The 16,517-nt window shown below is 38.8% G+C and overlaps 1 protein-coding gene across 3 annotated transcripts in view; it reads left to right on the top strand.

The window, feature by feature from the left end:
* Nucleotides 1-16,517, top strand: part of GADL1 (GAD like acidic amino acid decarboxylase 1) — a 246,357-nt gene that overhangs the window by 164,692 nt on the left and 65,148 nt on the right. For all 3 annotated transcript variants that reach the window (XM_010712892.4, XM_085226413.1, XM_085226412.1), the window contains 5 exons: nucleotides 10,826-10,998; nucleotides 11,863-11,989; nucleotides 13,422-13,512; nucleotides 14,231-14,337; nucleotides 15,717-15,832. In XM_010712892.4, coding sequence (XP_010711194.1) covers nucleotides 10,826-10,998; nucleotides 11,863-11,989; nucleotides 13,422-13,512; nucleotides 14,231-14,337; nucleotides 15,717-15,832 — 614 coding nt within the window. The remainder of the gene's footprint in view (nucleotides 1-10,825; nucleotides 10,999-11,862; nucleotides 11,990-13,421; nucleotides 13,513-14,230; nucleotides 14,338-15,716; nucleotides 15,833-16,517) is intronic.

Genomic DNA, 16,517 nt, shown 5'->3' with positions numbered 1-16,517 from the left:
GTGCACTTCCTCATGCACTGAATTATTCTTGTCTGCTGCAGTTTTGGATGTAATGGGAGCATTCTTGGGGAGTGACAGTGATTTTTTAACACCTTTAATGTATCTGAAATTGTGTGTTTGTGAGGTTTGTCTTGCTGACTGTGTCAGGTTTCTCTCTGAAACTGCTATCCATGAGAGCAGCTTTACTGTGCAGAGATGAGTAAGAATCTGTGCTTCCTCTAACACCGGAGATGGCAAAGCCTTGTTTTTCAACAGGGACCAATCTGCAGAATCCCACTCCTAGCTGCAGAAGCAGATTGTAACTGCATGTATCCTTCAGTCATTTGTCATCAGTGAAGCTTTCTGACCCTGTTCTGTCATGGAGAAAGCCTAGAGCATTCTGTATTTATTTAGTTGGGAGTTGGGGTGGGAAGATGGGATATTCCCTTCTATTAAGCTAGTAACTCTTAAATGAGTTACTAGTTCATCAAGTACAGTAAATAGAGCTGGAAACCACATAAGGAAGAGAAAAGGCAGCTGCCACCATTTATGGCATATGCTGCCTTTTAACATCAGAATCACTGGCTTCTGCTCTGTGTATCGTATGTTGTGTTGTGTGATTTGAATCTGCCAGCAGAGCGGGGAGATGAGTCAGCAAACATTTTTCGTGTAGTATGTTGCCATCTGAAGCAGGTGTAATGTGAAGCATGGTAGAAATGGTGACTTTAAGGCTCCGGTAATATGACACTGGGGTTGGTATTTTGGTCAGGGCAAAGGGATAGGATCTCTTCTATATCTTAAGATCTGCTTTAGTGGAAAAGATACGAGGATCTTTGAATGCTGCTTCATAAGATGAAGAAATACACAGCCTTGCAAGAAGTGAAGTTTGCGTCAAATAAAGCAATTCTGAGTATGTTCATTGTGCTTTAAAATCAGTACAGATTTTCTTGGCAGTTAATGAACATCTAGCAAAGAAGCTAAACTTGACTCTTGATAAATTCAGTAAATGCTTGCATCTTTTAATTATCACTTATACAGCCAAAAATTGTCACTTCCAAGCACTGGAGGAATCTTATAGCGTACTGATTCAACTATTGCTGCCTACTGGACAGTTTAGATTTCATGCGCTTTAATTTCCCTTGCTTTAATTATTTCAAGCTGCCTGCTTCTGTAGAGACCATTTGTATTTCCTTAAGAGTTTATTAAATGTGCAAAACATGAAAAAGGGGCACATTGAAATACATACCTTTTGTATTACTGTTTTCTCTGCCCATTGTCAGATTCAGGAAACAACTTCTTCAGGCTTTGGAAAAACCGAAAGCTCAATTTCTTCCCTTCCTTTTTGCTTTGTCTTCTCACTAACTAGAGAGATCGTTGGGGATACCTGTGAAGCATTGATGGTTAAGGAATCCCATCAGCACATAGCTAAATTGTGGCCATTTCCCTCCTTCTTATTCTTCCATCTGTACACACAAGTTATCTTATTTTAACATCAGTGGGGTTTATGAGGGAGTTATAGAGGCAAATGGTTGTTTTGTGCATTGTCGGTGGAGATTTGTGTCGATGATATTGTTGAAAATGATAGGATAAGTCAAAGGGTGATAAGTAATGATCTTCACCTGGTTCAGATGTTTCTGTGTCCATCATCATTACAGCTTCTTGAGTATATATAATCTTGATTCTTCTTAATGAAAAAATGTGTTGAGCATTGACAAATAGAGGTGTATTAAAGAAAAATTCACAGGGCCAGAGGTCTTTTTTTCCAGTGCCACAACTGATGAGGGAAAGTGGTTCGTCATGACCAAGGTCTTTTGTCCAGAGCTCTACAAAGGAATGGGTTAAATCTAGAGGATTTAGAACAATTTCTGGCTCTAAGGCTTGGGTGTCCCAGCCCTTCATCACATTTCACTTTATGCAAGCTGAAAGCCTTTTAAATACGATCGTATCCATTGGCAAATGTCAGGGTCTCAAAAAGAAAGGTTGATTTTAAACTGTTTGGCATCCCTCCCTTGGTTGCACTGTAAGACAGCTTGTGTCTCATTGAGCCACTTAAATTTCTTTCTCTCCAGCAGACCTAATGTGGAGAGACAAGACATCCTGTGGCTACAGAGCTGCCAGAGGTTTCACTGTGTTGCAACTATAGTCAGTGTTTAGTTGGTATTGTGACGTATATCGTGAAAACTGCCTTCACTTTTGCACAAGATACTGTTTTAGCAGATGTAAAACTGTGAATGTAATGTTGTAAAGCACTTGGCTGAACACAGCAGGCATGAGGTAAGAGCAGGCTGATACACTGAGCCCCTTGAAGCGCTCCTGCTATAGAGTTCTGGACTGGGAATTTCAGAACCCTGAGATCAGAATGCCTGCTAAGGAAGCTTCCCTGGCACTGAGTGACTCCTTGGCACTTGGAAGGTAAGCCAGGGATGTAATTAACATTACTGTGGAATAATGGTTCACCTTTGCAGATAACTACTGTAATACGTGTTGCTAAACAATTGAGTTAATGCCTTAATAGACTTCTCTAATAAAGTTGCTGTACTAAACTGATCTGACTGGTGTACGTTGTTACCCAGAAAAATCCTGTCATACTATCACTACACCTACTGCATTTTTTGGCGACCATTGAGCCCATGCCAATGTATAATGTGACAAAATACTGTTCCCACTTGTCAACGTGGAAAAAAGCAAGCAAGCAATACTCTAAATACCAGATGTTTGGTTACAGTGATGATGCTGATCTGAAATGTCTGGTTAAAATGTTGGCAAAAACCTCGCAACATTCATTAGCCATTTCCTACCTTCCTTAGGAGTGTAGTGACTCTGCCTCACTTATACAGGGAGCACAATGTTCCACTGGTGAGCCTTAGCATGCAAAGTGTGATCACCTCTGTGCGTTTACCAAACATTATGTGGACTGCTTACTTCCTAACAGATGGCCAGTGGCTTTTCAGAGACTGGCCAGTCTGCATCTCTAGAGTGGCTACTTAAAACTACATAGGAGAAGCAGGGCATTCTTAATGGACAGTGATGTTTCCAGGGTTCTGCAGTGTCCCTCTTCTGTATGATTGATCTGTGCTGACCTGACCAGCTATCTTAAAATGCTGTGTGGGTCTACAAAGCTTCAGAATGTATAGAGAGCCCTATTTGACACACTGATTGCTCAACTTGTACTCAGTTTCTTTTTCTGCTGTGAAAATTTCTGAGGACTTTGAGCAACTCAGCTCATACTGTTTTGCTGTGCCTTTACTTTTCCATGGGAAAGTCAGAAGTTACTATTGTGCTGTTGCTGTATGTTTTTCTTTTGTACTCAGCAACCCACTGATAGGCATTGGTTTTGCCTTTAAGGAATTGTCAGTGTATATACATACATGCATATATATGTAGGTAGCACTGAAAGTAATACCTCCTATTTATTTCCATGGAAACTGCAACAGATACAGAGAGCATAATAACACTATTAAAAAGAGCAAATTCTAAGAATTCTAAGCTATGGAATAGTATTTTTCAACATAGTTACCACCATTAGCGGTGCATTTTTGCCAGTGATGAACAAGAGTCTGCGTACACACTTGTAAAAAGCTGCACCAGTGGAGGTGACCCACTGTCAGCACTGCTGAAACTCACCAGTTATCACTTCACCGTGTCAACATTCTCTGTTCCGTCTACATAAACATTTACAAGCATTGATGAATGTCAGTGGGTGCTATTTTTTCATCATGGAGGAATTCAGTTCTCCACCTTTGCTTTAGATGCACTTCCATGTCAGTCACCATTCTGTCTGACTGCCCCTCTGCTGTTGTCTGTCACACAGCAGTAGCATTTAATGGAATATCGATGGGAAGGTTCAACCTCTATTGCCATAGAGGAACCAATGAGCAGAACTGGTGTGTCTGTGATCTGGAGAACTTTGGGCTGATCTGAACAGGGGCAGTTTCAGTTAACTGAAATGTCTAATATACTGAATTTACAGTCTAATATATGCACCGCTTAAAGATCAAGTGCACAAGGCAGCTTTCTCCATTTGGAAATAGCATTGAACTACTTTGCTGTACATAAGTTAGTAATAAATTATGAAGGCCTATATAGGAGCTGGTTAAGGAACCTAATGTGCTGGAAAGTCACATCCTGATTTGCAATGCACTGGCTTCTCCATCTTAGTAAGTAAGGGTGTATGTCAGTGCAGTGTTGTAGATGTGAATTAGTGAACAGTAATTGGAAATACTCTGCAGAAAACAAAGTGTAGAAGTGTTTATGATATTAAGAAAAAGCAAGAGGAAAAAAGTTGTTTTTAAGTGCAAGGTGAATGTAGAGGTAAAACTTCCTAAAGTGAATTCAGACTCTTATCCAGTTTTGCATTTTAAATTCTGTTGAATCTCAGTAAACTGATGTAGTAAATTACTTCTTTTTAGTTGAATTTTCAATGACTGGCATTAAAATTGTTTTTATATTATGACTAAACATATATTTCTTGCAGACTGTCATGCTCTCATTTAAATCAAGTTGCAGGACTTCTGTTTGGAAAAAAATACTTGTGTTTTCACTTCTATTTTTTTTTTAATTATTATTATTATTATTTTTTTTCCAGTGGAAAGCAGAGAAATCTCATGGATTCTTGACATTCAATGCATTCAGTGTGGGTCGCCCGCATATTGGTCACTTGCATTCAAACTCAGCCCCCTACAGTTTCTAACCTTGCTATTGATGCGTAGTGCCTGGTCTGACATGTCCACTTCCCAACAGGAAAAGGAGAAGACATAAAATGTTCATTATTATTAATCAACATCTAATTGAAATAAAAGCCATTGTATGTGTCATGTGCTCTCTACTCTGTTGGCAGATGTTAAAGCTGAAAATGTGAGCTGAGAGACTCTTGCTGCAGTCAGGAAGTTAGGATTTCCATTTTGTTGTTGGCATCTGCTATTCCTTAATTTTATATCGAGGTGAATTCCAGTTAGCCACAGCCTTTTTTCCTGATTGGAAATATTGCAGTGTTAATCTTTCCTTCATTTATTTGTTTGAGGTACCAAAATGCTGCTATTTAATATTAATGTCTGTCCCTGAGGTTTGCCTACATAAAGATTGCCTCCATTCTCCTGACCTTTCCTTTTGGAAAGGGAAATCCAAGTGTGGGAAAAGAATAGGACCCGTTTGTTGTGGTGATGCCATGCAGTGCCAGCAGCATGCTCAGTGACTCAGTTGAGCAGCCTTTGAGTTCAGACACAGTGCTTTTGTCTTCCTCGGATCCTGTCCCATAAAGGTCACTTCTGCATGTATGCAGTCAAAGCGTTTCTGTATGCAAACCTTCAGTGGGAAGTGCCCAACTTGTTCCCTGTCCACAGCTCTTGTCTATGAGCCTGCAGAACAGGGGGACAGAGTGTAGGAGACCTACCATGCCTGTGCATACTCTTTGTGTCTGGGTAGCCTTCCTACATTAAACACGGTGGTGTGGAATCCCTGCACTGAAGTTCACTTGTTTTCCTGACACGTAGAAAGAAAAGACGTGTCTTTTGAAAGAAGAACTGTGACTAGATCATGCAGGATGAGAAATTTAAGGTCTGTTTCTGATTGGTACTGGCAGTGATTACTGCATTTGTTACAAAGCAAAAGCCAGTATTTGGTCAAAGCCAGCTTTTTTCCCTCTCTTGAATAATCAGTGGTACTAGCACAGTATAAACTGAATAGGATTTGGCTCTGGCATTCAGGCACAAGCCGCTCTTTCACAACCGCCCCTTCTGTTTCTGTCTTCCTTGTGAGTGATAAAGCCTTCTGGGCCTCTTACACTCCTCCCCCGAATGTTGTCAGAATATGCCAAGTATGAGGCTACAGTTTCTTTTTGTAGCACAAGAATTTAACAGAGAAAGTTTTGCTATGTTTATGGAAACACAGATGCAGCTTTTTAAGTACTCAGTGGTTCCTACATACTGGTGGAACAACATCTGAAGAAATGTTTATTTTTTTCTCTGTGTTATTTCAGCTGCCATTAATTTGTTTTCTGCTGGGAAAATAATATTGATCTTAAAAATGACACGTTAGTTAGAAACTCTTAAGTTTCTATAATACAGTATCTCATTCAGAATGAAATGTCAGAATTATGAGCTTGATTCTACTTCTGCTGTAGCCAGGGGATAAATCCCCAATTACATTCAAGCGGAGCAGGATCAAGTCTTCTCTTTTGCAGGAGGGTATCTCGAACAGTCAATAATCCTTAATCTCTGATTTAAGACATTTTCATTTGTTAAAGTTTTTGTTCTGTTTCAAGCCTGGTGCCAATTGGCAGGAATGGCATTTGACACATTTTCTGGGAGTCTGTCTTCTGAGTCTGCTTAGGAGTCTGCTTCTGTAATCTTAAATGAAAAAGACTATATTTACTGCTGCTACACTTCTAAATTGTTTGCATACCATGTTGTTAAAAAACCAAAAAAAGAGGAGCATATGGACTTCATGTGGAACAAAGGACTGATTGGTTACATTAATGCAGTCAGGTGTTTTTGAGACAAAGATATGCAAAAGGCCTAAAATATTTTAAGCATTTCAAATTTATTTACTTATTTATTTCAATAGAAGTGCAGCATAAATTATTGGCTAGTAAAGATAGCGGGAGTGTTTCTAAGCTGTGCTCTGGGAAGACATCTTTTAATTTGAGAGCTGTGACATGAAAACTGAAACAAGGATTTTTCTCAAGGTTCACCCATCCAAAGCAATAATGTGGTCACAGATTCTTTTTTAAAAAATGCGTAAAAAGAAAAGCAATTTTAACAACAAGTTCTATTTTGAAAATGTTGGCCTTTTATCATCGACTTGGCTTTCCTCTCAATACTTCTGCTGCAACCAAGAGGAGAAAAGTTTATTTTTAAGTGGAGTTCAGGAGTCTCGTAAGAGTTCCAGAGTTCAGTTGTAAGTAGAAGATTAAGTGTCACAGAAGTAAAATCATGAGAGGTGGGAACAGTATTTATATGCAACGGCTGTTTCCAAACCTGAAGTCCTTTAGTTCATAATATGAGTATGTTTTCATTCATTTTAGCTGTTGATTGAGAAAGTTTTTTTCTATTACATCAGTAGCTATGAAAGTAATACCTCCTATTTATTTACATTGGAACAGATACAGAGAATGCAATAATTCTATTTGATAGAGAAGTTTCTCATCTAGAAACTCTTTTTCAACACAGTCACCACCATTAGCTGTACATTTTTGCCAGCGATGAACAAGAGCCTGCCTCCAAACCAGTAAAAGTCTGCAGCAGTGGAGGTGACCCAGTGTCACCACTGCCTAAATGCACCACTCATCACTTCACTGTGCCCACATCCACTGTTTTGTCTACATCAACATTTACTAGCATTGATGAATGTCAGGGGGTGCCATTTTTTCCTCCTGGAGGAATTCAGCTCCACCCCTTTGCTTCAGATGCACTTTTATGTCAGACAGCATTTTGTCAGACTGTCCCTCTTCTGCCATCTGTCACACAGCAACAACATGGAATGGAATATTGGTGGGGAGGTTCAGCCTCTAGTGCTGTACCACCATCCTCCTCTGATGTCATGGGACAACAGAATAAAATAGGAGACATTACTTTCAGAGCAGCCCTCATATTTTCCATTAATTGCATAAAGCTGTGTTACAGGGCAGAATTTAGCTCAGCAAGTTCAGATTGAATTGGCAAGTGATAATGGAAAGTTAGAAAATGTTAAATAAGCCCAAAGTGTATTATTTAAGGAATATAATGTGGGTTAAGTCCTGAACTCTTTAGCAGAGGTTTACACAGGTAAATTGCTGTTGAAATGAAGGCTTTTTTCCCTCCCTTTTCCTGACCCCTCTGCTTTGCCTTTCTTTCATAGATGTGCCTAAGGCCCAATGCAAATGTGTGGATGGTAGGGGTGGGCTAACACCCATTTTAGAAATTTCTTTCTCTTCGGGCTTCACAAAGTATCCTTTGGAGACTCTAAAACTGTAAAAGTCAATAGACTTGCTTCAGATACAAGGCTGTTGTTAGACCCATCACCCAGCCCCTAAAGACCTGGAAAAAAATGTAACATAAGGTTCTGCACTTTCTTTACAATGACCTCTTCAAGAAATTCTGTGAAAAGTCATGGAAGTGCTTGTATTGCATCTCTGTGTGAAAGTATCAGAAGTAGGGCAGATGTAGTTACCAACAAAAGCTTTTACACAGTTTTGGTTCTAGCAGAGACAGCAGAGTGCAGCAGAGGAAGAAAAGGAGTTAGAGTTCTCTTGCTCCACCATGTCATTTTTTGGATATTTCTGTAATCAGAGGAAATATCAACAGATACTTGTTCAGATCTTGTCCTCTTTTCCATAGCAACAAAATGCCATTGATATAGACCTGGGGATGGTAGCATCTGAACATGAGCTGGCAGTATGCCTGGGTGGCTAAGAAGGCCAATGGGAGCCTGGCCTGCATCAGAAATTATGTGGCTGGCAGAGCAGGGGAAGTGACTGCCCCTTTTTATGCAGTGCTGGTGAGACTACACCTATAATGTTGTGGTCAGTTTTTGGCCCCTCGTTGCAAGAAGGACATTGACTTGTTTGAGTGTATGCAGAGAGTACAGTGAAACTGGTAAAGAGACTAGAAAACAAGAGACATGAGGAGAGGGAGGGAGCGGGGGCTATTTAATCTGGAGGAGACAGAGACCTCATAATTATCTACAGCTACCTGAAAGAAGGCTGCATTGAAGAGGTTGTCGGCCTCTTTTCTCAGGTGACAGGTGGTAGAACATGAGGAAATCATCTCAAGTTGCACCAAGGAAGATTTAAATTGGACACTGGGAAGGATTTCTTCATGAAAGAAGTGGTCAAGCATTGGAACAGTCTGTCTGGGGAAGTTGGTGGAGTCCCCAACCCTGGACATATTTAAGAGACATGTGTGTATGACACTAAGGGTATGTTTAGTGATAAAATTTGGTACGTCAGGTTGACAGTTGAGCTTGATCCTGATGGTCTTTTCTAAGTAGTAGATGATTCTATGATCTTGAGGAGATGGCAAGGTTGAGTCTTTCCATGTTTGTTCTAAGCTCTGGTTAGTACTTAAGGGATTCACTTATACAGAAAAGAACTGACACTTAATCCAAAAATAGTCCCTCTTCTATCCACTCAAAGCCCCATTGCCTTCCCATTCGTTGTTAATACCTGGTGTTTTAGGTCTTGCAAAATTAACCTACTAGCTTGTTTTTTCAGAGAGAAACCTGTAAAGCTTCTTTAAAGTGCAATTTCTGTCTAGTGCTCCTGCTGTGGTGTGCTGGGAAGCTTGATGAGAGTTTAGCTTTCTGATGTAGGGGATTTTCCCTCTTTGCTTGTTGAAAATGGAATAGTGTTTACATGCTAGCTCTGTATTTGTCCCATGAGAACATTCACCTCTCCTGTAACAACGTGCAAAATGTTCTGCTCAGCTAAATGTTGTTTTGGATTAAAAACAGCAGTAATTTCAGAAATGCAGAAGCTTGATGTCTTGTTTATGGGAAACCTGAGGTTCCATCTCTTGCTAGAATTTGATCTCATTTGTAATACCTATCCTAATAAGTGAAAGTGAAGTGAAGAACTGCTCTGAGTTATGGGACTGACAGGGTTTCTCTCAATCAAAGGACCCTGAAGGTCTCCACCTTTGTAGACACACTGTTGTTCTATATCATCCTGCACAGGCACAATGAATGTGCCAGACTGCCCTGCAGTCTTCTGGAAATTCAGCTGTTTGTGTACACCTGTTAAAAAGCCACCTTAGTTCTGCAGATGGTAGAGTTGTTTCAAGCATAAGATTTTCTCCTTCGTGTGTTCTTACCCTTCCAATATTTTCTCACTGTAGCACTAACAGAAGAAGACCTTCCAAGGCAATGCCTGACCTCATAGACTGTAGCTATTCTAGGGCTAGATCTGTGTACTGATGTTGTGTGTAATCCAGGTAATTTGGATATGGTAGTTACTGCTTCTGCCTTCAGTGCTGTTCTCTTTCAGATGTCAGTTCCCTTAGTATCTCCTAATGTCTCACTTTTGTCTCTACCCTCATGTTGATTAAAACTGGCATTCTAATCTTGCGGTAAGAAATCAATACATGAAATAGATACGTGATTGTCACTGATGTCCTGTCTCTAATAAGCACTTTGGATGTGCTCTTGGAAGTAATGTAAAGGGAGCAGTGCTGTGCTTATGCAACGCATGAGGAGAGTGTGTCACAGGTAAAGGTGAGAGAGAGGAAAGAGATCACCAACGGAGAACTGAATAAAACAGATAATATACATAGCAAAATGCTCAAGTAGGTGACTGAAGTCACTTAAGATAAGGGTGGAAAAGAGAGTTCAGGTATATAATATTAATGTGTTATTTTCATGGAGGTGGAATCAGTGAAACTTTGCAAAGGACACAGAGGACTCTGTAACACGACTGGATGGTAAGAAGGGGTAGAGTGAAAATATGGGAAGTGAGGCTGGGAATGTATCGTGGAAAAAAGAGAATAGGAAAGAAACATTTTCAGCTGAGAAGAGTGTCTATTATCTCACACTTCCTTTCTGTTTATCCAGCTGTATCATGCTGAGGACCATACTTGTGTTTTCTTCTAAGAAAGTTGGAAAGTGCATTGCATGCTTTCGTATGCTACAGAAAACAGTGAATACCATGCAGCTGGCTGTTATTATTTATGTAATATCAGTCTGGGTCTAAAGTAACACAAAGAGGTTGTATTTGTCTGTAAAGAGGTTTCCAACAAAATCTAGGATTTTTGTACACGTGAAAAGACAATGTGAATTTTATTTCCTTATGTTCACTAAATCTTCAGCACTGAAGGAATATTTTGTAGCTTAGGATAACCTGGCCATGTCTAATGCAGAGGTTTTTTTTATCTTCCAGCTAGTACTTGCAAACAGGATGTTCTCCAGAAGAAGAAGAATGCTGTCTTGGTGGATGGAGTCATCCTAAATGGTCCAATAACTGATTCAAAAGCAGGAGAGAAATTTGTGGAAGAGGCCTGTAAGATCATAATGGAAAAAATAATCCAGAAAGCTGATGATGTTACAGAAAAGGTAAAGCCATAGAGTGTTGTTGAAAAGTTGCAGCAGAAATAATAAACAGTGAATATTTTTTTCAGCTGTATTTTATTGCATTTCAAGTAGTATCAAAATTGCTTCTAGTCTGTGGCGATTCAAATTTTGAAAACCTTCCAGTAGCATGGCTAGCATACCTATTTGCCAGAAAATAATGTTTTATTTATTTATTTATGTGTTGTTTCTGAACGCAGTGGTGACTTTCTCTGAGCTGACAAATGGGCGTAGTGCATTTCCTGTTTTGGTTGTGAGGAATTGTTTACTCCTCAGAGGCACTGGTATTAGGGAGGGAGGGACAGTGAATGTGGAACTACTGTGGAAGGGAATATAACGAGATTGCCCTGGGTTTCGCAGAAACCATGCTAGAGGGGATGTATTGGAAGGGCACTGGAAAATAAAGCATTGCCTTTGGGCATGCACAGATTGCTCCCACCCCTGGGCAGAGCAGCATTTGAAAGTGTTGGGACTACAAAGCCTTAGCTAAATTTGACCAGTAGGCCTCTTTCTCCTAACTAGGATATATGAGCCATGAGCAAGATAGTTGAGTGACTCAAGGCTGACTCTTTACATCCATGCAGTCCAACTGGCACACCTTCTCCTCCCAATCTTTTATATCTTTCTGCCTTCCATATTCTGATTTTTATGGTCAAGGAATGTCTGAGGTGCAATAAAACCAAGACCACATGAGACCAGCTTAGCAGACATACTGTTTTGATGGCCTGCTGCACTCCATGGGCAGTTCTGGAGAGCAGTCCTGAATGTGGTACTTACCTGGCACTTTTCTAACAGTCTTCCTTTTAGCTAACCTGTTCACTGTGGTGTATCCTATCTACTCATCATTAGGTTTGTGAATGGCGGGCCCCTGAAACACTGAAGAAGATTCTTGATCTGGAAATGAGAGACACTGGAGAATCTCATCAGAAACTCTTGCAACTCTGCCAGGATGTGATACACTACAGCGTCAAAACCAGTAAGAATGCAATTTCTAATGAAGTTGGTTTGCTATATGCTAACTTTGGGAGATAGGATAATGTTTATAAAGCTCTATTATCTTCCAGGAAACTAGGGGTTTGAATGCCTGCTTTCTACTTGCCTACACAAATATACAAATATTTGATTGTGTTTCAGTTGTTTGACTGCATGCTGGTCACTGTAGGTGTCTGTGATTGCCCAGAAAGTGTAATCAAAGAAAACTAATCAAAACCTAATTATTGTAGTGCCGTTGATGTTAACAGTAGATTCTATCCTCTTGAGGTCTTATGAAAGTTGCCTAGACATATATGATATAACAGACAAACAAACTAGAAAGATCTTTGTATGTAATTTTGTGCAGAGTGATGAGGAATGGAATCACTGTCACTGCTCTTGGACAAATAAGAATGCATTCTTTGTGATGATTATCCTGTGTTTACTATTGCTTTCTATTGAGCAATAGTCTTATAGGATGTTAATTTGCCAACAGGCAGTAATTCTCATTCCAGATGCTGTGAGAAGAGAGCCTGCAGTGTTTGAGAGATGGTACATGACATCTCTGCAAGAATGGTTCTCTACGGGTAACCTTTCTGCAGTGTGTGATGTACAGTGTAATCTTAACAAAAAAGGGATGAATAAGAAATAGTGTTGTTTTCAGAAGCTCATGATTTCAGATGTGGCATAGCTCGGGCTATATTTTGGAAAGTGAGAAGGTTATGTAATATAATTCCTGTGCATTTCCAAGGCTCATTCCTTCCTACTGTTTCTATTGGTACAGTAAGAAAAGCCATAAAATGATTTTGAGGATATCTTTGAAAACCACAGAAAAGCAGTAATGCCAATCTAAAGGGGCAGTGTATTAATAATACAGAGATATAATTACTCAGCTAGTGGAAGGCATTCTGATTATCTTTCTTCTGCAAATTGCCTTCAAATTTTCATTTGTTATGCTTAGAAAGAATATTAAATAAGAAAAATTTGCTGTGTAAATAGTTCTTAATCTAAGTATAAACATCTATTGAAGCCTCAAGTGTAATGGGTATGGAGCCATACAGCTTACCTGATTTTACATGTTTTACTGCTTAGCAAAACTTGGCTGAATGTCCATTGCATCTCTGAACACCACTGTTAAAGTCCACTGTACATACCCAGTTGTCAGTCACTTCTTTTTGATCTTTAAAGCTTGTGAATAACCCATATTTGTTCTGTGCACTACTTACATCAGCCTTATTTTGGGTCCTAAAAATGCCTATAACTTTTACTTTCAAAGGATTTTCTAATTTAAAAAAGGACAGTAAACCCGTAAAATATTGAGAGAATGGTGGAATGAATCATGGTTAGCAGTAATCAGCATTCAGCTGAGGGAAACTGTGATGCATTCTCTTCTCATATACATTCTGTCACTGCTTGCTTTTCATCTATATTTTCAGATCATCCAAGATTTTTCAATCAGCTGTACGCTGGAATAGATTATTACTCATTAGTGGCACGTTTCATTACTGAAGCACTGAACCCAAGTGTGTAAGTGCAGTTCCTTGTACTCATAATGATGAATCTTGCATGCTTTTTGAAGTAACATCTTCCTGACCACTATCCCCTCTTTTCCCCCTTGTAAATTTTTTTCCCTGTTTTCAGAGTTACAGAGGAGGTAGGAATTGTGGCAGGAATTTGGGAAAGAATTTGGTCTAGTTTGTCTGAATAGCTCACCAGAATCTTGGCTAAGCTGATGATTTTTCTAATTTGTGAGTTGGGGCTGAAGAGATCTTTTTTTTAAACATTTAAACCTAAACTTCTTTTCCCCTTACTTTCAGAATAAAAATATCACAATGAATGAATCCAACTTATTTGTTTATTTCTTTTGAACAGTTTATTTCTTTTGCACAGAGTTGCGTGCAAATGATTACCTGTCTACTATTTACTTGCAAATGTAAAGTCTAAACAAAAATGTGATTGCTGCTTGCAATAGATTATTATTGCTGAAGTTTAAGCATTGTGATCTTCGTTAAAATAAGTGGTATTACTTTGAGAGTGGAATTGTCATTGTAATGCTGTCAGGAACTAAGCAATTGCTCTGTGGGTCACATCTATAGACTTTTCAGTTTAGAGTTTTACTTTTGATGGCAATCAGCTTCTGATAAGTTAGAGAAAGGTACAAAAAACCTCTGTCTAATTTTGACATGATGCTGTGGCATAGTTCTGTAATCTTAATACCAAACATGTTCCTTTTATTTTTGTTCAGATATACATATGAAGTATCCCCTGTGTTTCTGTTAGTGGAAGAAGCAGTCATCAAGAAAATGATTGAATTCATAGGCTGGGAAGAAGGTGATGGCATATTTAATCCAGGTAATAAAAATTCAGATTTTCAAAAGAAGTCATGATATATCTGATACCGTAATTCTATGAACATTTGATTTGTATAGAATATTTGAAAATGCATGTGAAATCCAGCGATGCACAGAGGAAACTATTGTGTCCAGGCTCCTTTTTTGTATTCTACTAATAATTCTATGAATCTGATCAGCAGTTTGACAAAAGAAGTTCTACATGAAATATAATTGTGGGAAAATGAATTGTTTGTAAAGGAAGTCCTTCCTGACCTTACTAACAACAGCACCAACAGTTTGATTGCACTGAGTCATTTGATGACAGATAGAGAGCTGATGTAGTGGCTAGAACCAACCAGTTTCTCCTAGAGGCACTGATGTATTTATTCTGCCTATCACGTGTGGGAGCCAGAGTCAGTTACAGTGGGTTTGCCATGAGCTTAATTCCTCTGAACTTTGATAGTTTTTTGAAATGTTATGAATAGGCCAATCAAAGAAAGATTTCTTAAGCTTCTTGATAGGGCACATTTTTAAAATGTTCTGTAAGGCATCATTCCAGCCCCATATACAGAAATAATAAACGTTGTATTATTCCATAGATTGTTCAAATTCCAAGCTTTTGTGGCTAGGTTAGGGGTGGGAAAAATGTTAAATGAGGAAATGGATTTAGCGCTTCACTTTCAAAACCAAGACAAGGCTAGGAATTCTACCCTACATATGAATCGTGGAAAAATAAAAAATATATAAACTAAAACTCTCTGGAAAACTTGTGAAAAAATGTATCAGTAACATTGATTTCTTCATTTCAGATATGATGTGTACTTTCAGTAGAACTCTTGTCTTTACCGAAGAATTGTTTAATTCTAACTTACTGAAATACTGTCAATAGATAAATGAATTATGCCTTTTAATGATAGTTTTAGATAAGATATTCTTTTTCTTTTTATTATTTTTTAAGTAAATAAATCTAGATCACACCTTGCAGATTGCACTCACCATGGATTTTTATTTTTATTTTTTCCTTGCAATGCTCTGACTGCCCAAGAGATCTCCTAGGCTTCATACGATACAGCCACAGTTCAGCTGGTGCTGCTTTGGTGTGTGTCAGAAGGTGTTGTTGCAGTGTGTTGTCCATCAGGGAGGACTGTTCAAGCATAATTCTTACTTCTTTGGGAAATAACTCCAAAGAGCATTCAAACCAGCTCTGTTTCCATTCATGATACAGTTCATTTTATATATTCATTTTATATCTGCAGGTTTTGGGGGGAGAAATTAAGTTACAGTAAATGCATCTAGAGGTTAGGTTTTTTTTTTTTTTTTGTAATAAACTAGTCACTCAGAGATAGAAAAGGTGCTAGGACTGTGATTAATATGATACTTGTATGTCTTTTATTTCAGGTGGCTCTGTTTCTAATATGTATGCTATGAACTTAGCGAGATACAAATTTTGTCCAGAGATAAAAGAAAAAGGGCTCTCAGGTTTGCCAAGACTAGTCCTGTTCACTTCGGAAGAGGTAAAAACATAAAGAAGCATCTTAAAGCATCTAACAATGAACTTTATTTTTCAATGGCTGCAAAATTATAACATTTGCATGTCTGACGGGGTCCTGGTACAATGAATTTGCCATCAGTGAAGGATGTGAAATATCAGAGCTATCTGGACAAGTCTAATGATAAATTTCCCTACAGAAGCTCGCTTGTTGTCCAAATAACTTTGGATGTTCTTGTTCTTGGGACCAACTGATAGAGGAAAAGATGGGGTAACCTGAAAGCAAATCATGTGAGGTGGGGTGTTGTGGAGATCTGCAGTTTAAAGTCTAGCAGGATCCATGTGTAGGTTTCAAAAGTTTTTCTTGCAAGATGTTGAAGTTTATATTGAGCTGCATGCCTCTGGACCTGTGAAATGGCTCTCTGCAGCTCCCACTATTACCTGTATCTGAATACAGATTTGCTGTGGTAAGAGAACAAAACCTACCATAAAATATTCAGGCAAATCCTGCTGGATCTTTAGACAGTTCTTTAAATAATTGAAAAAATGTGGTTATTTCTAAAGTTTTGGAGTCATGTCTGTTCAAACTGCCTGTGGAAAATGGAGATATGTCCATCCATTTATTCTGAAGCTAATTTCTTTTTCTTTAGAGACTCTTTTCTCTCACTTCTCCAGTTTTGATTTTCTCATTGTGCGGAAGTATTATTACA

This window comes from Meleagris gallopavo, chromosome 6 (assembly GCF_905368555.1).
Source record: "Meleagris gallopavo chromosome 6, MGAL_WU_HG_1.1, whole genome shotgun sequence".
In the NCBI taxonomy this organism is placed as follows: domain Eukaryota; kingdom Metazoa; phylum Chordata; class Aves; order Galliformes; family Phasianidae; genus Meleagris; species Meleagris gallopavo.
The sequence above is the reverse complement of the archived record's forward strand: the minus strand, read 5'-3'. Positions and strand labels throughout refer to the sequence as shown.